The 27,284-nt window shown below is 40.8% G+C and overlaps 1 protein-coding gene across 1 annotated transcript in view; it reads right to left on the bottom strand.

Moving 5' to 3' along the window:
• Nucleotides 1–27,284, bottom strand: part of MALRD1 (MAM and LDL receptor class A domain containing 1) — a 468,338-nt gene that overhangs the window by 410,330 nt on the left and 30,724 nt on the right. The window contains exons 6-8 of the mRNA XM_075124752.1: nt 19,680–19,773; nt 14,333–14,479; nt 7,590–7,747 (exon numbers count right to left, since the gene is read on the bottom strand). Of these exons, the coding sequence (XP_074980853.1) occupies nt 7,590–7,747; nt 14,333–14,479; nt 19,680–19,773 (399 nt within the window). The remainder of the gene's footprint in view (nt 1–7,589; nt 7,748–14,332; nt 14,480–19,679; nt 19,774–27,284) is intronic.

The following is a 27,284-nucleotide window of genomic DNA, read 5'->3' as shown; positions in this document are numbered from 1 at the left end:
AGAACTTCCCCACCAAGCAACAGCAATGTGCTTGAGCCCTGGTCTCCATTCCCACTCTGTCTTTGAACTGTGTGCTACAAATGACAACAAGAGGACCAGTTATGCTTTTGCTCACCTTATGCAAACTATCTAAACCCCTTTGATTTGATAATTTTATGAAAACTCTCATGATTATTCTGCTTCTGGTCACAACCACAACTAGACAGTTCAGAGGCCAGTTTAAATAAACAAACAGAACTTTTACACATTTCATAAGAAGGTTCAAGGAATGAGCAGAAGAAACAGGACGGAGAACATTAAAGAAAATATTATAATTCCATTATATAAATCAATGGTGCAGCTTCTATCTGGAATATGGTGTGCAGAACTGGCCACCCCATCTTAAAAAGGATATTGCAGAGGGGGCCTTAGAATGTTCTCTGTACAGTTTGTTTGTCTGAAACTTGTATTGCTTTTGCATGGATTAATCCTCCTCCTCCCTCTCTAGCACATTCCTTTTCTTTTGCTCATTTCCCCAATCTCCCCTTTAGAACATTCTACACATTCTTCCAGCATCTGCCCACCTGGAGATCTTTGGGATATATTTTAGTGATTAGGACTGGATGGAGAGCAAAACTACTGTTGCTTAAAGCACATATTGTTGAAGCATATAAATATGAAATAGATAGGGATATTGGGACATGGCTGTGAGTGTCCAGCTTCCTTTGTTCCATTAGTATCTTTTTGAGATGGACATGGGCAAGAGTTGTGGGATGTCTTCCTTTTTCTTACAGTGCATTTCAGCTGCTATCCTTACAGTTGGCAGAGAAAACTATATCTTTTCCCTTAACTATTTCCTTCTGAGCTCCAGTTATAAAAATAAAATATTCATTATTTTGACATATCTCTACAAGTGCATTCACACACACGGCTGTGGTGACTGCACCGAATTCCTCCTGCTACTTTCATTTTAGTGAGTAATATGGAACAAATACTTGTTTCCCCCCATGATGACTAAGGGACCACTTTTCACTATGCCTGCAGGAGAGTTTTTTGTAAATGTTATTGAACATTTGAAGATACTTCAGTGCATGTGGGTGAGGACAGGCCTTCACATATAAACCTAGTGGAAGGTTAAGAATTAAGTTATCTTTTACTGCCTTCTTTCCACCTGCTTTGTAGACCATATAATAAAGTAAAATCACTCCAAAAATAAAATGTTCTTTTAGCCTGTTATTGTTCTTTCCTCACCAGGGCTCTTCTCTGGGGTAGGTATAAGCTATGAATCATTTCAAATATTTATGAAAAACCTTTTTAAAAGTATTGCCTTTGATGAGCTGGTGGCTCAGTCTCTCAGACTGATATCAGGGAAAACAAAATTAACCTGCAAGAAAAAGCACTCTTTTGGGGTTCAGCCTATCACATCTGCACACAACATAATCAGTTACTGCTCAGTTCTTTTAATTTTCAGAAGGGAAAAGGCTTCAACCCCTTTGTCCCAGTTTTACTTCTAGAGGATACAAGTTCTGCAGTTTTCAGAGTAGCAGCCGTGTTAGTCTGTATCGGCAAAAAGAACGGGAGTACTTGTGGCACCTTAGAGACTAACAAATTTATTAAAGTATAAGCTTTCGTGGGCTACAGCCCACTTCATTGGATGCATAGAATGGAACATATAGTAAGAAGATTATATACATATATACACATACATACACATACATACAGAGAAGGTGGAAGTTGCCATACAAACTGTAAGAGGCTAATTAAGATGAGCTATTATCAGCAGGAGAAAAAAACGTTTGTAGTGATAATCAAGACGGCCCATTTAGACAGTTGACAAGAAGGTGTGACAATACTTAACATGGGAAAATAGATTCAATATGTGTAATGACCCAGCCACTCCCAGTCTCTATTAAAACCCAAGTTAATGGTATCTAGTTTGCATATTAATTCAAGCTCAGCAGTTTCTCATTGGACTCTGTTTTTGAAGCTTTTCTGTTGCAAAATTGCCACCCTTAAGTCTTTTACTGAGTGGCCAGAGAGGTTGAAGTGTTCTCCTACCGGTTTTTGAATGTTATGATTCCTGATGTCAGATTTGTGTCCATTTATTCTTTTGCATTGAAAGCACATGTTTTGGAGGCAGGACTTCCTGACTCTGCCACAAACTTCCTGTGTGAGCTTAAGTCAGTCAGTTAGTCTCCAATTCCGCAAAGACTTAGGCACTTAAGTTTATGCACAGTGAGTAGTCCAACTGAAGGCAATGGGACACAATGCCTAAAGTTACTCATATTTGTAAATCTTTACGCATATTTCCAATCAAACTGGACATGGTTACATGCTATTATTTTTTATGTTTAATATAAATAAAAAAGTAGGCATAGTGGGTAGCGGTGGCCACTCCAGCTACGCAGAGGGTGCTCTCAAAAAAAGACTGTTTATGTGCACGGTGATGTCTTGGGAATCCTCCATGGAGATTTCTAGGAAGCTTTCATGGAGGTACTCTGCAATCCTTTGCAGAAAGGTTCTGGGAAGGGCTGCCTTACTTTGTCCACCCCGGTAGGACATTTTCCTGCGCCACTCCAGTATTAATTCTGCTGGGATCATTGCAGCACACAGCATTGCATCATAAGGACCAGATCTGTACCCAGACACTTGCAGCATCTGCCCCCTTGCCGCCTCTGTTACCCATAGGAGAGTGATATCGCATAGGATCACCTAGGGGAAACGGGGAAGTTTTCAATGCTAGCCATTAAACTGCAAATAATTCAACAAGTAATCCGCCCTCTGTTTGGTGAAATTGGGGTCACACAACTGTGCTTTCCCAAACATGCATGGTTGTGGTTCGAAGGGATCACCGTGTATTGCAAGCAACATTGAAAAAAAAAAGGGGGGGGGGCTTTCAGTTTGTCTTTTTCCCCAACCCAGTGCTGCTTTTGTAAAAAACAAACTATTTGGAAGGCTTTACACTGATGCCTGTCCTCAAGCACCATCCAGGTTGCTAGGGGAAAGGGGACTTTTCTCAAGTTCCAACCTGTGATCCCAAGGATGTCTTCACAAAAGCGGCAGCACAAGACCTCTCGACCATGTCTGGAGCAGCAAACCAACTCTTGCAGTAGCCAGCAGCTATGATTACATTGTGGCTTGCAGTGAAGCACATTGAGGGGTGTGGTTTTTTTTATAAAAGAAGAATTAACCTTGCACCAGAAACGATGTATGAACTATCAGTGCTGCCCCTGTGCTTTGCATTCCTTGCTGCTGAAACCTTGTCCATCAGCGCATCCTCCACACTGGGACAGAGACTTTCCCAGATTAGAAGACAGAAAAATAAGCCTCAGGAGGACATGTTCAGTGAGTTAATGTGCGCCTCCGAGACTGACAAGATGGAGCTCTGCGTATGGAGGATTACACTATCCGAGAACCTGGAGATGGACAGGGAGGTCAGGAGAGCATGCAGGGAACAGAATAACAGCCGTGTCAGTCTGTATTCACAAAAAGAAAACCTGGATTTGTGCTGGAAATGGCCCAACTTGATTATCATATACACTGTAAGGAGAGTGATCACTTTAGATAAGCTATTACCAGCAGGAGAGTGGGGTGGGGGGAGGTATTTTTTCATGCTTTGTGTGTATAAAAAGATCTTCTACACTTTCCACAGTATGCATCCGATGAAGTGAGCTGTAGCTCACGAAAGCTTATGCTCAAATAAATTGGTTAGTCTCTAAGGTGTCACAAGTACTCCTTTTCTTCATGCAGGGAACAAGAGTGAGCCACGCAGGAAGAGATGCTGCAGATTATGAAGGAGCAATCTGACATGTTGAGGCATCTAGGTAAGGTTCAAGAAAGGCAGCTTGATGCTAGAGTTCCTTTGCAGCCTATGCTGAACCTGCTGCCCTCATCGCCCAGTTCTGCATCTCCTCCCCCAAATGTCCTATGAGGTGGCGGTGCCTAAGGGGGAGTTCAGTATCCCTTGCACTCAACATTAGGGGAGGGTGCAAGGACCAGAAGGCACCCCTTCCCACACCTTTGATTGTTATTGCCGTGCATCTGTAAGCAAGCTTTCCTTATTCCCTTGCCTCCCCCCACAGCGTTATCAGCCCTTTTGCCCCAGGTTATCTTACTTTTCTTTGCTCTGTCTGTGTGTTTGTGAGCAAAATAAAACGTAACGGATTGAGGAGAAAAGGCTCTTTATTCATTCAACACATGGTGCTTGGTGAGGGTGGAGATTACAGGGGAGAAAATACAATGCGGGGGGACAGTTTGGTAAGGAACAACACAGATAAGTGTCACATTGCTCTGGCTCATTGCTGAAACTGGTATTCAAAGCCTCACGGAGATGCAGAGCTCCTCGATCTTATTGCTCTGGTGTCCGGCTGCTCAAAATTGGCTGCCAGGCGATCAGCCTCAACCCCCCACCCCCACCCCGGCGGAAACTTGTCTCCCTTTGTTTCACAGATATGATGGAGAGCCCAGCAGGCAGCAATAGCAATGGGGATATTGCTTTCACTGAGGTCTAATCTAGTAAGCAGACTGTGCCCACAACCTTTTAAATGTCCAAAGGCACATTCCATGCACCTTTCCCGACCATCCCACACTGATGTCAGTAAAACGGCCCCTGTGATCCACCAGCACTTGCAACAACATTGAGAAATACTCCTTTCAGTTTATGAACTCTTTGGCAAGGTGGTCTGGTGCCATGATAAGGATATGCGTTCCATCTAGCTCCCGACCCCAGGTAGGGAACCCCATCATGGAAAAACCATCCACTATGTTGCCCAGAGTCACTGCCCTTCCTAGCAGAAGTCTGTTGATGGCCCTGCAAATTTGTAACACAACAGATACCACAGTAGATTTATCCACTCTGAATTGATTCCCCACTGACTGGTAGCAGTCTGGCATTGCAAGCTTTCACAGAACTATCTCCACTCACTGCTCCACTGTCAGAGCACCTCTCATTTCAGTATTGCTGTGCTTCAGGGCTGGGGAAAGCTCCTCACACCTTGAAGTTCCTGGAAAGTGGCCTTATGCATTCGAAAGTTCTGCAGCCACTGCTCGTCATCCCATAGCTGCATAATGATGCAGTGCCACCAGTCAGTGCTTGTTTCCTGGACCCAGAAATGGCGTTCAACCGTGTCAAGATGATGTAAAAAGAAAAGGAGTACTTGTGGCACCTTAGAGACTAACCAATTTATTTGAGCATAAGCTTTCGTGAGCTACAGCTCACTTCATCGGATGCATACTGTGGAAAGTGTAGAAGATCTTTTTCTACACACAAAGCATGAAAAAATGGGTGTTTACCACTACAAAAGGTTTTCTCTCCCCCCACCCCACTCTCCTGCTGGTAATAGCTTCTCTAAAGTGATCACTCTCCTTACAATGTGTATGATAATCAAGGTGGGCCATTTCCAGCACAAATCCAGGGTTTAACAAGAAAGTCTGGGGGGGGTAGGAAAAAACAAGGGGAAATAGGTTACCTTGCATAATGATTTAGCCACTCCCAGTCTCTATTCAAGCTTAAGTTAATTGTATCCAATTTGCAAATGAATTCCAATTCAACAGTCTCTCACTGGAGTCTGGTTTTGAAGTTTTTTTGTTGTAATATCGCAACTTTCCTGTCTGTAATCGCGTGACCAGAGAGATTGAAGTGTTCTCCGACTGGTTTATGAATGTTATAATTCTTGACATCTGATTTGTGTCCAATTAGATGTCAAGAATTATAACATTCATAAACCAGACGGAGAACACTTCAATCACCCTGGTCACGCGATTACAGACAGGAAAGTTGCGATATTACAACAAAAAAACTTCAAAACCAGATTCCAGCGAGAGGCTGTTGAATTGGAATTCATTTGCAAATTGGATACAATGAACTTAGGCTTGAATAGAGATTGGGAGTGGCTAAGTCATTATGCAAGGTAACCTATTTCCCCTTGTTTTTTCCTACCCCCCCCCCCCCCCAGACTTTCTTGTTAAACCCTGGATTTGTGCTGGAAATGGTCCACCTTGATTATCATACACATTGTAAGGAGAGTGATCACTTTAGAGAAGCTATTACCAGCAGGAGAGTGGGGTGGGGGGAGAGAAAACCTTTTGTAGTGGTAAACACCCATTTTTTCATGCTTTGTGTGTAGAAAAAGATCTTCTACACTTTCCTCAGTATGCATCCGATGAAGTGAGCTGTAGCTCACGAAAGCTTATGCTCAAATAAATTGGTTAGTCTCAGGTGCCACAAGTACTCCTTTTCTTTTTGCGAATACAGGCTAACATGGCTGTTACTCTGAAACCTGTCAAGATGATGTGTGACTGTCGCCAGCAACTGCGAATTGCTCCACTCTGTCTTTCAGCAGGGCTGCTTGCATGGCATCACATTGTTCCGTGAGGCGACTCCTGTAAATACTGCAGTGTACAGTTAATGTACAGGGTCCAGCGTCCAGGGTCCATGCTTATCATGCTATGGCATCCATGCGGGTAACCCAGGCTTACGAAAAAAAGGCGTGAAAAAGGCTTGGTTTGTTTGCTGTTGATTTTAGGGAGGGAGGGAGATAAGTGCAAAGATTTACGAATATGGATTCAATACACTGATGGGAGACATTCTCCCATTGGCATCGGAGCATCATCACTGAGGTGTTACCACGGCGCAGCTGCACCAGTGCTGCTGCAGCGCTGTACGTGAAGACAGCCCCACAGACCACGAGACAATGCCACGGGGCAATGCTATTTCAGATGTAAGCCTTGTGAGTGCAGCGTGGCAAAGCTCTCCCCCTTCCTGATACTTGCTGTGTGGGGCGACAATTTAACTTCTTCAGTCCCATCATTAAAACATGGAGAGCCACTAGCCAAGGAGACCAGCTGCAGTGCTCATGCCTTGAGTGAGTAATTGTACAGTAGCATCAATACTAAGTTCTGTGACAGGACTTTTACAAGGGAGAGTTTTACTAGGGATTCTCAGTGGCATCCCAACAGCAGAATGTGTCCTCGTTACAGATGCAGTGGTGTCAAGTAGAATAGTACAGGAGCCTGAGTCAGGATTTATAATTGAGTTTGACATTACAGTCAGCACCCAGCACTATTTGTTGCGATTGCTGATCACAAGAAAAAGGTGACTGTGTTATAGAATAAAGTAGAACATGTGACCAGTTGGTGCAGGAGTTGCTCCCAACTTTGTGCGGACGTATGATGCCAGAATCTCTGCTTTCTACTGCCTCTGCACAGGGGACAGGCGCAGTCTGAGCCTCCAGTTACCAATGCAAGTGGTATTACTTTCCCCAAAGGGACCTAGCCCAGCACGGAGGGAAGCACACATTGCATCATTTTAAAGGGCACCAGAGGTGCTGCTGTTGTCTGCTCCCTGGAAATCCCCAAAAGCCTTAACTCTGGCTGAGACAACCGAAGTACATCCTAGGATTTAAAAGTCATGTGGCCAGGTCCTCCCCGGGTTTAAATCAGTGCAGGTCCATGAAGTTCAACGGAGCCATGGTGATTTACACCATCTGAGGTTCTGGCCCCCAGTCTGTCCCTAAATGTGAGGTATGCACACGTACTACTAGACAAGTTTTTTGACTGACAAGAGCAGGACTTTGTTTACTGTCTGAAAATGAATGAAAGTTTCTCCTTACCTTATTAGTATACAGTACCACTTTGAGAACACTGCTATCTGCCATGGAGTAATAAAATTGAAAATGGCAATTCTTGCCAAAGCAGTGATACATGGAGCTGTTAAGATAAGCACTTTTGTATAATGTGTTGTCATTAGCTCCCATACACACATAATGGCCTGGAAAAAAAAAGAAAAGAAAAAAATTGTATACCATTTCACAAGACACCTCTTTCCCTCAGTCCTTAAAAATAAGGACTACTGGATTCCTGTCATCAAAAAGACAACTAATGGTTTCAACACCAGGATCTGGTTGTCTTGTTCTAAAATTATGAAATGATGTGACTTGAATTGACGGGAATTTCTTATGAAAAAAACCTATAACGATTTTGTTTATACTATGACCCCATGCACCCAAATACTGGTATCAGCTGATGCTATCCTAAAGCTGTTACTTCAGACAGTAATAGTCTCAGGCCACAACCTGTCCCACATTCTGTTTAGCTGCTTCACATTTTCAGTCATTCCATATCTAATCATTGTTGGATTTTATCTGAAGTTGGCCTTTCTTCCTTCCCAGTGTGTTTCTAGTAAATATATTTCACAGTAAAACTGCTATAGTCTCTAAAGAATGAAATAAAGGGGGGGGGGTGGAATTCTGCCCTCCTGCAGAAAACACCATGAGGTGTAAGATCTCTACAGAGCTTATGTGTACACCAAAGTGTCGGCAGCACACTGTCTTTCCATCTGAAGCAGGAAACCAATTTGGGCTTTTCTTGACCTGCTGCCCCCCATAAAAGTGTTTCTGCAGAGACCTAAAAGAATATCTTATGTCCTCAACAGTCTCTTTTTATCTATCAGAAATAAAAAGACAAGACACCTGTTTTAGCTAGAGCATAGCTTTTTTCCCTCCTGAGTCATAGGATACTTTGCTATTTTCTGCAGCTCCCAGTTAAGATATTTCATGACATACTTGTTTGTCATTAAATCACTTTCACCTTCTGTAAATATAATTTTGATCTCAAATTTAGACCATACTCCTGGAATGCTTGAAACATAAAACGGGGAAATGGCATTTTATAAAAAAAGGTTTACAGTTGACTTTGTAAAAAGGCCACATATTCCCCCTTATTGCTGCTCTTTTGCACTTGTTATTTAGGATTCCATATTGCAAAACAGCGCCTGCTATCCCTCTTCATCACTGAACCTAACCTTCATAGAGATAGCAATATTACAAAAAATACAGTGTGCTAGTCTATACAGATTCAGAAAGCATCTATATTTTTATGACTATTGCACAATGAGATCAGCCCATAAATTAGCGGTAGAATTTCTTGTGCCCATTCTTCAACTGAACTCAGAATCCTACAGCTGGTAACATTACATCTGGAGCTGGGCAAATAACTGATTTTTCCATTTACTGGCCCTTTCAAACAATTCGTTCAACAATCTCAACTGGGAAATGGCGAAAACTGTTTTGTAAATCGAAAAAGTCAATAAAGGTTTCATTTCAGGTTCAACAAAATATCTTGTTGAACCTGAAATGAACTAATTTGTTTTGTTGCCAGGAACTTTTTTAACATAAAAGCAAAGCAAATGAAAGGCTAGATTAAAAAACAAACAAACAGGGTTTGGCGGGTGCCTCCCTTATAACTGTTAGACCTGTGGTTAGAGCATTCACGTGGGATGTGGAGACTCAGGTTCAGTCCCCGCCTCTGCCTGATGTGGAGCAGGGATTTGAACTCAGGTCTGCCACACTAAGCAGCTAAGGGGAATGCATTCTCAGTCACATTTTACTGATCATTTCAACAGAGGTGAGAGGGAAGGGTATGATACACATTTCAGCCCACCCTCTAGGGTCTGAGCATGGTTAGTGCCAAGAGATCATGTCACCTAGGACTGTGGTATGACAACAAGGACAAAAATCTGGATCCTACTCTAAGTGGTCACTTGAGAACTCCAGTCATACTATTTAGACAGTGCACTGGAGGAAAACATCTGCCCTCTTCTCCCTACTTATCAGTACAACACAGGAAAGGGATTGGTTCTTATTTTAGAGTTTTGATTTGGTTGCATGGGTACATGACAAACAAGTACCGATGGAAACACTATCTGGATAGGACTAGACAGATTTGAGTATTCCTACCACTCGACTAACAAAGCTTTGTAAGGAAATTGGAGAAAAGTGTGTTAAAACACATTTTAAACTTTACTGTAAGAGGACAGATGTACAGTATAAGGCCACTACATTCATAGCAAAAAGGAGATAATAGACACTGAAAGGAGTTCAAATAAATGCCCTTCTCAACTAAATTTAAAGAGTCCTTGACCTACAAGATTATGAGGAAGTAGCAAGAAGCAGCTTTGGAAATTCTGTCTGCTGAAAACTCTCCTCCCACTGCTGAAATAATTTAAGAAAAAATCTGGATAAAACAACATACATTTTAATGATTTTGGCCATTTTCACAACATACACCTGATTGGATTTGCATCAGTAGTTACTCTTGAGGTTTTTTATTTGTTTATGTTAAACCAAGGTGTAGAATCTGTTTTGATTTTTTTTTTTAGGAAGAAAGAACTGTGGGAGCCACATGTAGCATGGTGTAGGCTTAGAGACTGAAAAAAGAAAAATATCTGGTAATGAATAAAAATACAGTAAGGATAGAAACTATAAGGTTAAAGGAGGGGGGAAAACTCAAAGAATTTCTAACTTTAGAAAAACTAGAAGAAATAAAGTAACATAACAAGTGGGGGAATGAAGCAACACAGACAAAAAAAAATAAAAAGTCAGCCAAGGTCCGAAAATATTTTATTAAATTTAAGAATACCAGGAAAGGAGGATTACTCAAATCCTATAGTCAATTCTTTCTTTATAAATATAATTGTCTAGACCTGCACTCCGTAATTTAGTTTCTGACCCCTTCCTATTTATGGTAGTGGAAGCTTTGATCAAAATCACAAGCTAAAGCTTAGTCAAGCTCAATTTGCAAGTTTGAACCTTTCTACAATACATTTTTGAGGTTTCATTACACCGTAGCTCTGTTTTTTAGCGTTGTAGTCATTAGGACGACCTCTGCTCTCTCTTTATAACTTGAATAATTAGCAAGAAAAGAAATGCTGAAAAATTGTGCATCAAGCAGCGAGGAGCTGAACTAGTTCAGTATTGTTGGATGCCTTCCAACATTTATGAAGAATTCATTTCTGTGTATTGCTGTGCCTTTTCTCTCATGTGTTTATGTGTTGTTTCTCCTTTACAATATAAAGTGCTTAGAGCAGCCCCAACCCACTGTTTATGAAGAATATATTCAGCCTACTCAATTACTTTTGTCTATTTACCCAATTAATGATACCCACGTACCTGAATGACAGGCATTTAAAAACATGTTCATTTCCAATACAGATTAAATGAAGGAATTAAATTTGACCCAGTCACGTACCCAATAGCCATTCCAGCAGATAAAAAGGGCAGTTAGGGTGTTCAGCACCTAGAGAAAAATGATTGCCTGTACTGGCACACATGAAGGCTCATAGCCATTACTGACATAATACTCCACTAATAAGTTAGTGTGTGTCACCGACTGAGGCAATGCCCTTCATGGGAGGTGTTGAATTGAAGTCCCTTCTTTGCTAACTGTCCAGGCGGAAATTAAAGGTCCCAGAATAATTCAAAAGAATGGAGGAATCTCCTTGGTTTCCTAGGCAGCATTCCCTCTGCCCTATAACATATTTTAATGTCCAGAAATATGGACTATTAATAAGTGCATATAGCAACCACGTTTGCCTACAAGGAAAATACTTACTATCGACATCTTATTCATTGTTATAAAGTACTTTCGGATACAGAGTTGAAAATAATAAAAAGGCAGCCAAGGTCCGAAAAGGTTTTATTAAATTTAAGAATACCAGGAAACGAGGATGCTTCAAATCCTATAGGCAATTCTTTCTTTATAAATATAATTGTCTATAACCCAGATGTTATTTTTTTAAAGCATCTATGTCAACTACTATGACATTTTGCAAGAAGTACTTTGCATCTCTGGACTCAGCAAAGTTCAAACAGCAATCAATAGACTATAGACTTAAAAAGTTACCATTGCAACTAGTGCTACATAGAAACATTGGCGATAGTCCTAACAGAAAAGACAAGAACAAAATGAGCCTGGAAGTCCATTCCATGGCATTTTTGATGTTTTCTTATGCTTTCAAAAGTCTGTCAAAATATTGTATTAACAAGTGTAGCAGTTTTGAATGCCAGGACTATAATAACTAAAGCTGCATTTTTATTAAGAACATAAGAACAGCCATACTGGGTCAGACCAAAGGTCCATTTCGCCCAGTATCCTGTCTTCCAACAGTGGCCAATGCCAGGTGCCCCAGAGGAAATGAACAGGTAATCATCAAGTGATCCATTCCCTGTTGCTCATTCTCAGCTTCTGACAATTGTGGAAATTGTGACAGATAGGGCAATTTCCTGCAATATCCAGGATTCACTTTATTGAATTAAGTTTATGTATCATTGTGGGCCATGGATTTCATGTAAGTCCGTGCAGAAAGGGGTCCATAGCCCTCCAAGTACTAAGAACAGTTGTGGAGGGGAGGGTGATTAGGCAAATTTACTCAGGTTGTAACACCTTGTGATGGGGTATACAAGCCCCACACTGGAGAAAAAGAGGATAAGGAGTTGCTCTGGGCCCAGGCAGCCTCGTCCCACTGCACCAGGAAAGCTTTCACAAGCTGGAGTTTAAAAATGGGAAACAGAATAGCTTAGTGGCAGGGAGGCAGGGGAAGTAGCTGACTGATACTCTGAGTTCTTGGGAGCTGGGAACACCACAGGAGCTCTTGCTGCCTCAGGCTTGGTGATGCTGACCTGAACAAGCCTGCAAAGGAGGGTGACTTTTGAAGGTCAGAAATGTATTTTTGTGTTCAGTTCTTTACTCTATCCTGTGGGAACAGGGAGGGGGTGATCCAGAGAGGCAGCTGCATAGCACCCCAAGATGCAGGGCTTAGCTGTCTACCATTGGGCCCTGGATCAGAGCCCCGTGGAGAGGCTGGGCCAGGGCTTATTTACCAACCTTTAAAGAGGGGACAATGACAGTGGGGAACCTAGCTGGTACAATGATCCTGATCCCAAGAAGCCCTGAGGCCCTTGCTGACTCGTGAAGACTTCCACATTATTGGACTCTTTATGTGTAACCCAAAAGGGGTGGACTTGAATGAGTGACCCGGCCAGAGGGCTGAGTCACTAAAAGGACAGACCAGCACAAAGCAGAGCTATGGAGAGAAAGGGGAATGTCCAGGAGGAAGACAACCTGCCCACTCCAGCCTGACTACTAGGTGGCCTTGGAAGTGAGTGGTCCCCTTCACATGCCTCCAGAAAGCTACCACCATCTGAAAAGAGGCTCGCATTTATAATTATTAATTATACAGATTTGTTTTGTCCTTGGGTGGTCCAATTAAAGGTGTAAAGCGAAACCTTGGAATGCATTGGAGGCTAATATAGAGCAGCACCTGTTAGGATATAGATATTCAAGCCTGTCTGTAAAGGCCTATACTTTCTGAATTTAGGTATATGTTTATCACTTAGTAAGTTATAGAGGTACAAAACAAGAATCAAAATCAATCTGCCTGTTTGTAGGCCTTCTCTTACTGTGGCAGTATGAGGCCCTGTTCTTAGGCTAAGGCTTTTGGCTAAGCAGCAGTGGCAGCCATAAGCTGGGAAGTGGTCCTGACCAGTCACATTGAAATAAGGTGCTATTGGACTGTTAGGAATACAATCCTGTCCTGATAGTGCCTATCACCACCAGATAAAAATGGTTAAAGAAAACTTAGTATGATAGCACCCTGTCTGGAAAGAACTCACTTATCAAAAGCTGGGGTGTGAAATCCTCATTTCTGTGTTGTTCTGTCACTGTAGTCTCCACCTCCCTATTGTTTGTCTGTATAATCTCTGTCTGGTTCTCTAATGGTTTCTGTCTGCTGTATAATTAATTTTGTTAGGTGTAAACCAATTAAGGTGGTGGGATATAACTGGTTAGATCAATCTGTTAGAATTGGTTAGTTAAATTTCAGTAAAATGATTGGTTAAGGTGTAGCTAAGCAGAACCCAAGTTTTACTATATAGTCTGCAGTCAATCAGGAAGTAAGGAGGCGAATGGGAACAGGGAATGGGGGTGTGGGAATTGGAATCATGTTTCATGAAGAGGGGGGAACGGAAACGGACACATGCAAGGTTCTGTGGCATCAGAGCTGAGAAGGGGGACACTAAGGAAGGAAATTGGAATCATTGCTTGCGGGAAATTCACCCCAATAAACATTGAATTGTTTGCACCTTCGGACATCAGGTATTGTTGCTCTCTGTTCATGGAAGAAGGACCAGGGAAGTGAGAGGGTGAAAGAATAAGCCCTTTAACAGCACCTTACAAATAACACTGCTGTGACAAAAAGGACTTGGGAAAGATTTAATTTGCTATAGAATCATGATGTAATCCCCCGCCCACAGGTAGGACAAAAAATATTAGAGTAAGATTTGATTTATCAAAGATCAGCTCGTTTGAAAACTTAGATGAAAGTTCTTGATGTTCTCATACTAAATGCATAGATCTTGTTACTCATACTGAATATTCCAAAATAAAGGCTAGTTCAAGTATAAAATAAAGCACGTGATGACTTTTAATTCTATTTCCACAATGTTTCCCTCTGACTTGTCCTATAAATTACCACAGTCTAATGACAGCTAATAACCATGTATTTATTTAATATTCTTACCTCTAGTATCATTGCTTTGATCTTTCAGGAGGGCTGATTTTGAGGCAAGATTATTTCCTGCTTTTGTGCGCACCCAGGAAACGTGTTCAAATGATGAATCTGAATTCCAGTCACACATGTCAAGCTCAAAACTGCAAACGTGCTGCTCTAAATGGGAAAGCAATCATTCGGTTACCTCTGAAGTCATTATTTATGAGAATATTTCCCTTTAGAAATTAATGTTCATTAAACTACTTGATAGCCCGTCTGCCTCTGGTTACCTCACAAGTAACCAGCCTACCAGTGGGTTTATCGGGTATTCTAGGCTGCCATCTTTAGTGATACCACTTCAAAAAGTCACTGCCTAATGATGGGTAATTCTTCCAGAGTGAAGAATTACGTTAATTTATAATAAACATAAAAAATTAGAACATGAACATTAGAAAATACAATGTTTTGATTGACCTGATCTAATTCTTTTTTCTGATTTTTTTGGTTTTCAAAATTTTTGAAGTTTTAGACTTTTTGTTGGGACAGGAAAACCTTTCAAAATTTTAATTCTTGCCAGAGTGGAAAACCATTTTCCACCCAACTCTAGTTATTAAAGGCATTCTGTGGCAGAGATTGAATTAGAGCCTGGGGTCTTCTGGCTCCAGCCCAGAGGTTCACTTGTACAACCCTTACGTACGGTAGTACCTCTTTATGTAAGTAGTTCCAATTAGTAGAATAATTGGGCCTGTCCTATAGTTTTTGGGGACATTACCACAACTTCCTAAAGTTCTCTCAAAACTCTCAACTCTGACTTATTTGCAAGTCTTCAGACAGAGAAAAAATTAATCTAAGATCTTTTTGTAAAAATTCAGTATTTCATAACATTGCTCCAGCTTTGCAGAAATTTAGCAAACTTAAAAACATGCAATTTTGTCAAAACAAAAAATAGTCTCTTCTTCTCCCTCTTTGGGAACACTGACTTTCAGAAATTCACTGTTTACTTTTCTTGTGGCAAGATTAGAATGAAGATGCTTGAAAATGCATGTCAGTATCTATCTATTTTTTTCTGCAATAGGAGTATAGACACTTTGATGTATATAGAAAACCTTTGAAATGCAAGCTCCACTAGATATGCTATTATAGGAGATTTTTTAAAATAGCTCTCTAACATTTACTATTTAACAATTAAAAGTCATTCTGTGTAGTTTACATGTGTTTATATAATAGCTGTAAATCTGTGGCTTTTTTGAACTATGTAATTAAGCATCAACCAAATTTAGTCAATTTAAATGATCTCTTGAAGGGCTTGCTTATGCTCATGCTTAACTTTACTACAATGAATGGATTAGGGCCTAATTTGCCATTTTTATTACACACAGAAAAGCTGAAATGACAGTAAATAATTTAACTGCAAAGTACAAACTTCAAAGGATTTTAAATGTAGAGCCGTCACCCTGTTGATATCAAGTCAACCAAAGTCGGCTTTCATGTAATATATTACTTGTACAATTTTGCTGAATGGCAGACATGTACAAGCCTCAGAATAGTGAGGTGCAGTTTGACATTTCAGCAATCATTGCTTAATGATGACATCAGTGGGGAAAAAAAATTACAAGAGGACTATAGGATCTAAACCTACTTACATAAATCAGCGTTTAGAAATACTTTGGATTATCCAGCTCTAATAAAAGAATGAAGACTTTAACTGGGTTTTGAGATGTTTATATTTAAGTACATCTGGTCTAATACATTTTTCTACTAACGTCGGTCTCAGTAGAAAATATTTTTGTTATGAAGTTGGATAAAACTCTCCATTCATTTTAATTCCTGGATCTTTTTAACTTCAGGAGGAGGGGGCTACATACAAGTGGAAATCAGTGGGAGGTAGAGGAGGGTTGTGGAGAGGATTGCTGGGGGAGCGCTGAGTAGACAAGGCGGTAGCAGAAGGCAGTTCCTTGTACAGTAGAGGAAGGAGGAGTGGCACAATGAGGGAGCAAAGGAGTTGATGACAGAAGCAGGAGAAGGGGGTGTGTGTGTGTGTCTTTTTCAGCCCATTCAGAACTATAACATGGATATATATTTATCAATTATTTGTAGCGTTTTTATGTGCCCTGTTTTGGGGAGAAACCATGTCTGTTTTCAGTGGACAGGCAGAGTCTGGACCAAAAAATATTCTTTAAAAAATGAACATGTTCTCAATAAGCTAATTTATTCATGATCCCAAAAGCTTAGTTTTATATTAGTGAACACAAATGTAGCTCCTTTTGCAGAATGGCTGGTACCTAGGGTATTGTGACAGTTAGGGTTTCTGGAGAAATGCAAGTTTCACCACAAATTTCATGAAATCAGAACTAGTCTCCCTTTAGAGCCCTCTTACCCAGCCATTTCACAAAGACCAGCACAATAAGGAGTTTACATTTCAGCTGGTCATGAATCTGGCCTTCTATTTGAAATGTTCTGCATTAAAACCCTCTTTCCTGAAGCTGGAATTCTGACTCTTTGCTCTTTGGCACCTGAGCTGTCATCTCGGGAAGTTGACTTACCTATCATGTGTCTCTAAATTTGGATGTGACAAGAAATGGATCCAGGCTGAGCTCATTTGATGAGCTTTGTACTGCTGCAACGGATCAGTTGCTATGTTATGCTTTGTATATAAGTAAAATAAGTTTAAAACTTATAATTAAAGATATATATTGATTCAAGGGGGGGGGATTTTTTGCTTTAAAAGAGCTCTGCTTACAAAAAGAGCTCTGCTTACAAAGCCAGTAGATTTAGAGAGAGAGATACACATGCTATTTGAGAAATCAGTTAGTGAAGCAAGGACATACTGGCTCATTGGCCACAATGACAAATTATCATTTTTTTTCTCTATATCTGTCCCATTCTCCCATCTCAGCTGCAGTAATCCTCCAAGGAAGGGACAGAGGGAGAAAAATCACATTTCTGCATTGAGAGTTTCACTGACTCCCTGTTTTAAATTTGGTCTTCTAAAAAGCATACTGCAGAAGAGCGGCAGTTCATAGGGCAAGTAGGTCCAAAGCCTGTAATTTGGTTCCCAGCACTCCTCTGCAGCCCTGCTGGGTAACAGTTACTAGTGGGTACTGGCATGTAAATAACTACACCTAGCATCCCACTTTGCTTCTACCTTTCCCAAATGCAGGACATCTGAGGCATAGAAATGCTTATAACACAGCAAGTTTCTTTACCTGAAATTTAATTTTCCTATTTAAAAAGAGATGTGTCCTGTGAAATAAATATTAATCTAGCCTTGAATTATTAGGGTCCCAACGATTTGTATTTGACTCTCAGGATGAAGGTAACATCATCTACAGATGTTCAGCATTTTAAAATATTAATCAGATTGGATATCTACTTTAGATGTCAGTTCTCATTGACTTCTCAGGGGAGCCTCCTATTTTGGATTCCAGTGCACAAAACTGTTTGCAAAAGCTAAATATACCTGAAACTTAAATTCTTCATTCCAGAAGATAACATTGTGATGCTGGCAGACCAGACACCAGCTTATGCCAAGGTCGCCATGTCTCAACTAAACACTGACAATACACAGCTGGAAACTATCTGTCTCGCTTGTGGGTTAATATTGATAAGCTAGGTACTAGAATTATAAGAAAGTGTTCAGTGTTTGGACTCTATCAAATGCTTGCGAGCTGCTCTACGCATTAATCTTACTTGTCATATCTGTATGACATCTGTAATGTAATATTTGAGTGGGCACAATGTGAGCCTCTGTGATCATGAATCTCCATACTGGAGAGGGACATTAAATAGTGAGAAGAGCTGTTCTTCTACAAAAAGTGTTATGCCGCTCCTGCAAGAAGAGACCCATTGATACCCAACAGGTTATGGTTGGATCTTACAACTGGAAACTCCCTGCATCTGGACTGAGGAATCATCAACAAAAGGGCTAAAGACTCTTAGTTCTGCTCTCCTCCCCATGTTGCTGCTCTCTATGTTGCTGGATCTCAGAGGGCGGGGTAAGGAGTTTCGTAGGCATAAGCAAGAGATCCCCAGATACTTAACCTGAGTTAACCATAAAGGACAAATACAGCTTGCTGATTATAGAAGCCTCTGTTGCCTTTTAAAACTTAAGTAACTAATTTGTGTGTCTATATCCACTTGCTTTAACCTTGTAAATAACTTTTAGATTTCCTTTTCCTATTTAATAAATCTTCCTATAGTGTATTATAGGATTGGCTTATAAGTGTTGGCCTTGATGTGAGATCTAAGGCACAACTGACTTGGGGTAAGTGACTGGTCTTTTGGAAGTAGGAGTAACCTCAATATTGCTGTGATTCTTGGTATACGGGCCATCTATCACAGAGATACACTCAAGACAGACCAGAGTATCCAAAGGGACTGTCTGTGACTCTGTTTAAGGCTGTTAATGTGCCCGATGAGTTTGCACTTGGTGAAGTTGGTTGCTGGAATCTAAGCTTAGAACTCACAACCAGTTTGGGGTTTGTGTCCTGGTTTTTCAACAGTCTGCCCTGAGATTTGTACTCAGACTCTTGTGCCACTACTGGGATCATCGCAATCATATACCAGCATGGTAAAGTAAACTCAAAGAGCCTCAGATTCTCAGGCCAAGCAGCTTTCAGCACAACTCAGGAGTGGGAAGATGCAAAGTTGATTTTAAGTCACCTTTGCACTCCTGCAATTTTGGATCATCAGTGTGCCAGTACAATCTCCTGCTGTAATTCAGACTAGCCAGTGGTCCAAAAAGGTTATTATTATAGTCAGGGACCTCTGGAAGTGCAGACAAGCCCCAGTCATGTCCCTTTTCTCCTGGACAAACTCTGTCTACTGGCCACAGAAAGGGGACTGGCATAGGAAACATTCCACAGGCCCTATGCCACCAGAGAATGCCATTATGCTTGGATGATCTCCCCAATGGCTAGCTACATTGACTTAATGGCTGCTTAGAGGCAGCAGAGTAGTGCAAAGTATCCACAGAGCAGATGAGAATCAGTGCCTTAAATCCTTAAGTTTGTTTGTTTGTTTGAGGTTTGTTTTTTTTAAAAGGTCAGCTCCACAGCTTTCCCTCAGCTGGATGAAAACATGAATTCTCAGGCAAAGAACAGTACGTCTTTCCTGCCCATTGAAGATTTTGTGGTAGTATTTCTGCAGAAAGTTCCTGAGGCATTTATAATATACCAGATTTGTTAAAAGTATTTATTGTCCTTCTTTGTAGTTGTGTTTATTAAATCTGACAGCAGATAGTTTGGAGGAATAAAATATAAGCCACATGAAAATGATTAAGTAGTTGAGAAATCTTTTGAGTACAAAATGGCCACTTTGCGTTTTCTCTTTTGTCTTAAGGGGGAAAGAATTATTTTTGTGGTTAAAGGATTCTTACCGAATGCTGGAAAACATCCTCCACTGAAAGAAATATCATCAATAGCAATGGTGCCATCTGGTCCCCAGGCCTCAAGTGTCCCTTGAATGACAACCTGCATGATGTTTAGCAGCAAGTTAGGAGGAAATGCCATTCATGTTGTCTCACATACATAAAAAGGGGAAAAAAAGGATACCTGTATTCTGCAGAATCCCTGAAGTTGTTACATTATGTGAACTAACAGTCTAATCACACAAGAGTATATACTGTAGAGTTTCTACTGGAAATAAAGAAGCCCAGGTCATGCAAAAAAAATTATCTTAGTGGATTAACAGCCTGGCTTTTGATCACTACTGTGGTTTTTGTCGCCATGGATATACACCCTAATCATGCTTTCAGGTCAAAAGTTAAATTGACTTTAACCAAAAGGCCCATGCAGACCACAATAAAATGTATTCCTTTCAGAGGAACTAAGTCAATTAGGATCATAGTGGTTAAAAGATAGAAAAAAACGTATGGGATTATCAAGTCCCTCCTTCCACCAGGGCCTGGGGATAGCAAGTGTGCTTTTTTCCCATTTTCGGAGTTTACCAGGCAGAGATCTGGAGCAGTGGCAGGACAACTAATGCCATTCCAGCCTGTAAACTTTTGTCAATGGAAGGGCCCAAAAGTTATCAGATGTTAATCACTAACACCTCAAAGGAGATATTTTCCCATCAATTATACTGTACCATTGGAGCTATGCACAGATGTCTTGCATTTCTGTTAGTGATTTAGGGCTAGATTGTAATCCAGCCTATATGGCCACCCAGGAACATAAGGGGAATATGACCACACAATCACACTTCCCCTGTGCAGCCTTCCCTCATCCTAACCTCAGGCCAAGTGGGGAGAGTAGGGCTACATATCCAGTACTCCTTCACCAGAGAGGTCAGCAGGGAGTGGCTGGAGAGAGGTAAGAAATGGGTAGAACCTAGGTGTTGCTGCCTCCCCACCATGAGGGGGCCACTGCAGCTGAATTGAGATTATGGTGTAGGAAAAGAAGTAATTTACTATGGGCAAGAGGCAACAGAAGATTATTTTCCCCCATGGGAACAAGGTGGGAGTGGTGATAAGGAAGAAATTCCAACACTGAATCAGTTCCCTGGGCTCCTTATGGTGTGGTGATGCTACACCTTCCCCTTACAGAGCTATATCTAAAAGCACAGTCTAGTCTTACTATTAAGTGTTAAATTGATAATACTAAATCAGCAAAACTTCCAGTATTAGTTTTAAAGTTCAGAGGCAATTTTATGGACGGCTTGTACAACTTAATAAAAAAGACATTAGGCCCCCAAACCCATATTTTGTAATTAATTTATGCCATAGATTATTATAGTCTCCACCAGTGAGTACTACCTGTATTCCAAAACATTTGGGGGTAATACCACATAGGATTTCATTGCCGAACCATAGATATGATCATTATATTTATTCCTTGCCTTGCTCCAGGGAAACAACATTAACTACTGTAATAACAAAACTGTAATCACATTCAGTTTTTCTGGCTACATCTGAACTACATAGGCAATATTATATCATGTGTACCCAAATAAGCTGTGTAGAACAAAGCTAAATATGCACACGTTCAAAGCTGAACATATAGCTGAATTGCCAAACTACATTGAGTTAGCTATGTCGTGTATATCCCAGCCTCTGCAGTACTGTGGAAAGTAGGATAACTAGTGAGTATTTTCCCTGATTAATGCTACAGAAAAACTGCAGCTAGCCAAACATGGAGCAGCTGCCTCTTCAGAAATAACAGTGTTGTTCAGAAACAGTGCCATCTTGTGAGTTTATATTAGAGCTGGCCAAAAAGCATTCGGATGGAATAGTTTTCTGTTAGAACATATAGTTTCATCAAAATCTATATATTTCTCAAGAACACATCTATCTTGACAAAATTTTCTATGGGAGAATAACTTTCTCATTTCAGTAATGTCAAGATGTTTCATTTTGATAATATCAAAACATTGTTCCATTTTGTTTTGAATTATATTGAAATAGTTTTAATCTAATAATTGATAACTGACCAATTTTATTTAAATATTCTGATATATTGTGTGGGTATATATTATTATATACTATATTATGTTTCAATATTATCAAAAGGCAGAAAATGTTTTAACTGCAATGTTTCATTCTGATTTGTAATGAAAATAAACTTTGAAATGTGAGAATTTTTCATGGAACGGAAATTCTATTTATGACCATCTCTCATGTATACACATGTTGTACAAAGAAGTTTAAATATATCAAGTAAAGCTTGGGTGAGTTATGATGTAACTTGGGTGAGTTATGATGTATAATATAATTATAATCATATATTCAATTTTTCACTTATTTATTTATTATAAGGTTTTAATTATGCCTCCAAAAATGTTATTCAGCTCAGGATCATAACTTGGAAAGTAAAACAAACATATTAGTTTAAAAATTTACAAATAAAATAATAAAACAAATGTTTGACCATTTCACAATTAGTATTGTGTATGTGGTTGAATTTAACTGGTTATTCACTTTTTTAACAATTTAAACCACTGTCCTGATTTTACCCCCTTGACTAATCTGAGTAGAGATGGGCTGAACTTGCGTGATTTGGGTAATACTAGAGCAGTAATGTCTTGTTTTGGTTTTGCAAAATCAGAGGTGGTTTCAGAACCATATTCTACAAAACTATTTTGTACTATTAAATGTTGTACTGCTGCTATCCCCCTTAAACACCCCCACACATAATTTTGTGACTAATAATAATAATTAATAATAGATGATGATATCGGGCATAAAAACAGCGTGTGTGCGCTCACACACATACAAGGGAATACCCTTAAATGCACCTATTGAGTGCTTTCTAGAGCAGTTAACTCACATGACACTTCATGACTTTTGGGCCATATCCACTAGTACACTCTGACTGTTTTGCATCAGCAAGGCTAAGCAGCCATAAAGCTGTTTTAACCATCTGGCCTAGCTGGGTTTACAGATGCTTTGTGTTGCTGGAGTTGCACAAAATACCTGGTGGGAACTGGTTAATCTGGCCCTTATTTTTTAAAGACATGACAGATGCCTTCTCTGGGGAAATAGATAACCTCAGTGGACTCTGATATAGTGAACACTGCATAATTTCAAAGGAAACAGAAGCTCTAGGTATTAAACATATGCATATGAAAGGAAGCTATTGCAAAAAGAAGAAAAACCTTGCTGAGAGTTCAGCTGTCTAAGGCGGTACTCTGTATACTTCCTGGGTAGTTTGATTGCAAGCTTCCTTTCACAGAATCTTTTGAAGAATACTTTTAACACAGTGCAAGATGTTACAAGAGCATCCCCTCCCTGCAGCCTAGCAAGGCAAAAAAGGTTAGCAATAGATCACCAACAGTTATAGTACATCACCGTACTTTAATAACAGCCTTGATGATTGGTATAACCAAAGGTTCCCATGGGGTCAAATATGTCCCAAATTCCTATGAATCTTTTAAAGATGTACTGTTTTCATGCAGTGAATGGATTATTTTAGATTGATATATATTACTCTGATATGTTTGAACACATTGCTGCATTATAAAGCACATGAATGGAAAACCAACATTACAGCAGTGGTTTATAAATAGCAGCATGGGCAAATTTTTAAGCTTGTGGAATTCTGTACATGTTCAGTTCCTGCATATTTCCTTTCCTTTACCTTCTTGCCACTGTTCTGACACAAAACTTTTCTGCTATTTGCCCAATGTTCGATACTGGCTTGGGACATGCAGGGAACTTGTCTTATTTCTTAATATAAAACTGAGGAAAGGGGAAAAAAAACCACTACTGAAAATGTACTAGTGAAGGGCTTGACACAATTGACCTCAGAGAGAGTAGGTTCAATGCCAATTTTAAATCTTTCTACTTCAAGATTGCCAATTCTGTATTTTTCTCTCTCTAACTTGGCTTGAGTTTCCTACTCCATGAGGAAAATGATAGTGTTAAATGCTTACCTCACACCTTCCACTACTGTTTTGTTTTTTAAAAATGTTATAAAGGTCTTCTTCACAAATGGCAAAAACTGTATCCCCCTCTCAATTCATTTAACTCAATAACATCTGAACTGATTCCCCTCAAAATTTGAGCAACAAATATTTACTGTTCCATGAGACCAAGCCTGGAAACATTCAGCCCAAAAGGCCGAGGAAATCATTATAATGGAAATGCTTTGTTAAGCTTAGCAGTAGCATTTGCTGCCATAACTATAACAATGAACGCATCAGAATACCTCCCTACCAGACCTATTATTGCTAGCTAATCATGTAGTGCCAGTGGCCACCAGCCTGTAGGCACTACAATGGCTAAGATTATGGCACGTTCTCTTTTTCTGTAACTGGCAGCTCTGGTTTGTGTGGCTGAATCCTCTGCACATGCTGAATCCCAATGAAGTCAACATTCCACACAAAGATGGACTACAAGCCGTCAAGAACACTATCCCCGATAATGTCACGGCTAACCTGGTGGCTGAACTTTGTGACTTTGTCCTTACCCATAACTATTTCACATTTGGGGACAATGTATACCTTCAGATCAGCGGCACTGCTATGGGTACCCGCATGGCCCCACAGTATGCCAACATTTTTATGGCTGATTTAGAACAATGCTTCCTCAGCTCTCGTCCCCTAAAGCCCCTACTCTACTTGCGCTATATTGATGACATCTTCATCATCTGGACCCATGGAAAAGAAGCCCTTGAGGAATTCCACCATGATTTCAACAATTTCCATCCCACCACCAACCTCAGCCTGGTCCAGTCCACACAAGAGATCCACTTCCTGGACACTACAGTGCTAATAAACAATGGCCACATAAACACCACCCTATACCGGAAACCTACTGACCGCTATTCCTACCTGCATACCTCCAGCTTTCACCCTGACCACACCACACGATCCATCGTCTACAGCCAAGCTCTGCGATACAACCGCATTTGCTCCAACCCCTCAGACAGAGACAAACACCTACAAGATCTCTGTCAAGCTTTCTTACAACTACAATACCCACCTGCAGAAGTGAAGAAACAGATTGATAGAGCCAGAAGAGTTCCCAGAAGTTACCTACTACAGGACAGGCCTAACAAAGAAAATAACAGAATGCCACTAGCGGTCACCTTCAGCCCCCAACTAAAACCCCTCCAACGCATTATTAAGGATCTACAACCTATCCTAAAGGATGACCCAACACTCTCACAAGTCTTGGGAGACAGGCCAGTCCTTGCCTACAGACAGCCCCGCAACCTGAAGCAAATACTCACCAACAACCACATACCACACAACAGAACCACTAACCCAGGAACTTATCCTTGCAACAAAGCCCGTTGCCAATTGTGCCCACATATCTATTCAGGGGACACCATCACAGGGCCTAATAACATCAGTCACACTATCAGAGGCTCGTTCACCTGCACATCCACCAATGTGATATATGCCATCATGTGCCAGCAATGCCCCTCTGCCATGTACATTGGTCAAACTGGACAGTCTCTACGTAAAAGAATAAATGGACACAAATCAGATGTCAAGAATTATAACATTCATAAACCAGTCGGAGAACACTTCAATCTCTCTGGTCACGCAATCACAGACATGAAGGTCGCTATCTTAAAACAAAAAAACTTCAAATCCAGACTCCAGCAAGAAACTGCTGAATTGGAATTCATTTGCAAATTGGATACTATTAATTTAGGCTTAAATAGAGACTGGGAGTGGCTAAGTCATTATGCAAGGTAGCCTGTTTCCTCTTGTTTTTTCCTACCCCCCCCCCCAGATGTTCTGGTTTAACTTGGATTTAAACTTGGAGAGTGGTCAGTTTAGATGAGCTATTACCAGCAGGAGAGTGAGTTTGTGTGTGTATGGGGGTGGGGGGGATGTGAGAAAACCTGGATCTATGCAGGAAATAGCTTGATTATGTAAAGAGTTGTCACTTTGGATGGGCTAGCACCAGCAGGAGAGTGAATTTGTGTGGGGGGGTGGAGGGTGAGAAAACCTGGATTTGTGCTGGAAATGGCCCACCTGATGATCACTTTAGATAAGCTATTACCAGCAGGACAGTGGGGTGGGAGGAGGTATTGTTTCATGATCTCTGTGTGTATATAAAGTCTGCTGCAGTTTCCACGGTATACATCTGATGAAGTGAGCTGTAGCTCACGAAAGCTCATGCTCGAATAAGTTGGTTAGTCTCTAAGGTGCCACAAGTACTCCTTTTCTTTTTGCGAATACAGACTAACACGGCTGTTACTCTGAAACCAGTCTTCCTAGGCAGGCAGATTCCTGTCTGTGCAATCAGACTGCAAGAATGGAGCCTAACACACCAAATACAGAAGCAATGACAAGTACAGGACTGAATCACAGGGACAGTATCTACCATCCCAACACTTTTATTCAGAGCAGTCTCTGCCTCACACAAAAAAAATGGATGTTATTTAATATGTAAGACGTGCAACCCAGAGTAACTATGGGGAAAAAACACTGAAGAAAGAGCTCTGCTAGTCAAAGAATGTGCTGAGTTCATTCTGTGATGGGCAGCTTAAAGCAGTACAGATCTCAATACGTCAAAGCTCCCTATAGTTGGCAATAAGCCGATATGGCTTATCACAATGGTTATTTTTCTACCTTTCATTTTTGCAGAAGTTCAGTGCTCTTGAAAAATGCCATCTTGACAGCCCTGGAGACTGAGATCACCTAAGTATCCACAGGACAGGTTCAGAAAGACATGTGCACTGCAAGATCACACACAAGATTCTGACAATATGCTTCCCCTTGGAACTGGAGGGAACACTTCCAAGGATGAGAGGGTACTTCAGTGCCGGAACTAGCCCATTGGGGGTCTTTAGCAGAAATATTCCCCTCCCCCCCCCCACACACAATACTAACAGAGGCAAGTTCTTATAATAAAAAGTGAATGGGGGGGCTTAATTTCTTGGGACCATAAGCAATTTCTTAGTCTGCTTATGCCTATGGCTGGCTCTGCTGACAGTTCAGTCTCAGTGCCTGTTCAGATCCTTGGCCACTCTGATAAGAGTCCTAAAAGCAGTGACATTTCAACAGTATCATAGAATATCAGGGTTGGAAGGGACCTCAGGAGGTCATCTAGTCCAACCCCCTGCTTGAAGCAAGACCAATCCCCAATTAAATCATCCCAGCCAGGGCTTTGTCAAGCCTGACCTTAAAAACTTCTAAGGAAGGAGATTCCACCACCTCCCTAGGTAACGCATTCCAGTGTTTCACCACCCTCTTAGTGAAAAAGTTTTTCTTAATATCCAACCTAAACCTCCCCCACTGCAACTTGACAAGCATTACTCCTTGTCCTGTCCTCTTCCACCACTGAGAATAGTCTAGAACCATCCTCTCTGGAACCACCTCTCAGGCAGTTGAAAACAGCTATCAAATCCCCCCTCATTCTTCTCTTCTGCAGACTAAACAATCCCAGTTCCCTCAGCCTCTCCTCATAAGTCATGTGTTCCAGACCCCTAATCATTTTTGTTGCCCTTCGCTGGACTCTCTCCAATTTATCCACATCCTTCTTGTAGTGTGGGGCCCAAAACTGGACACAGTACTCCAGATGAGG

Source organism: Caretta caretta, chromosome 2 (genome assembly GCF_965140235.1).
Source record: "Caretta caretta isolate rCarCar2 chromosome 2, rCarCar1.hap1, whole genome shotgun sequence".
Lineage (NCBI taxonomy): Eukaryota > Metazoa > Chordata > Testudines > Cheloniidae > Caretta > Caretta caretta.
This window is presented reverse-complemented; position numbering and strand designations above follow the sequence as displayed.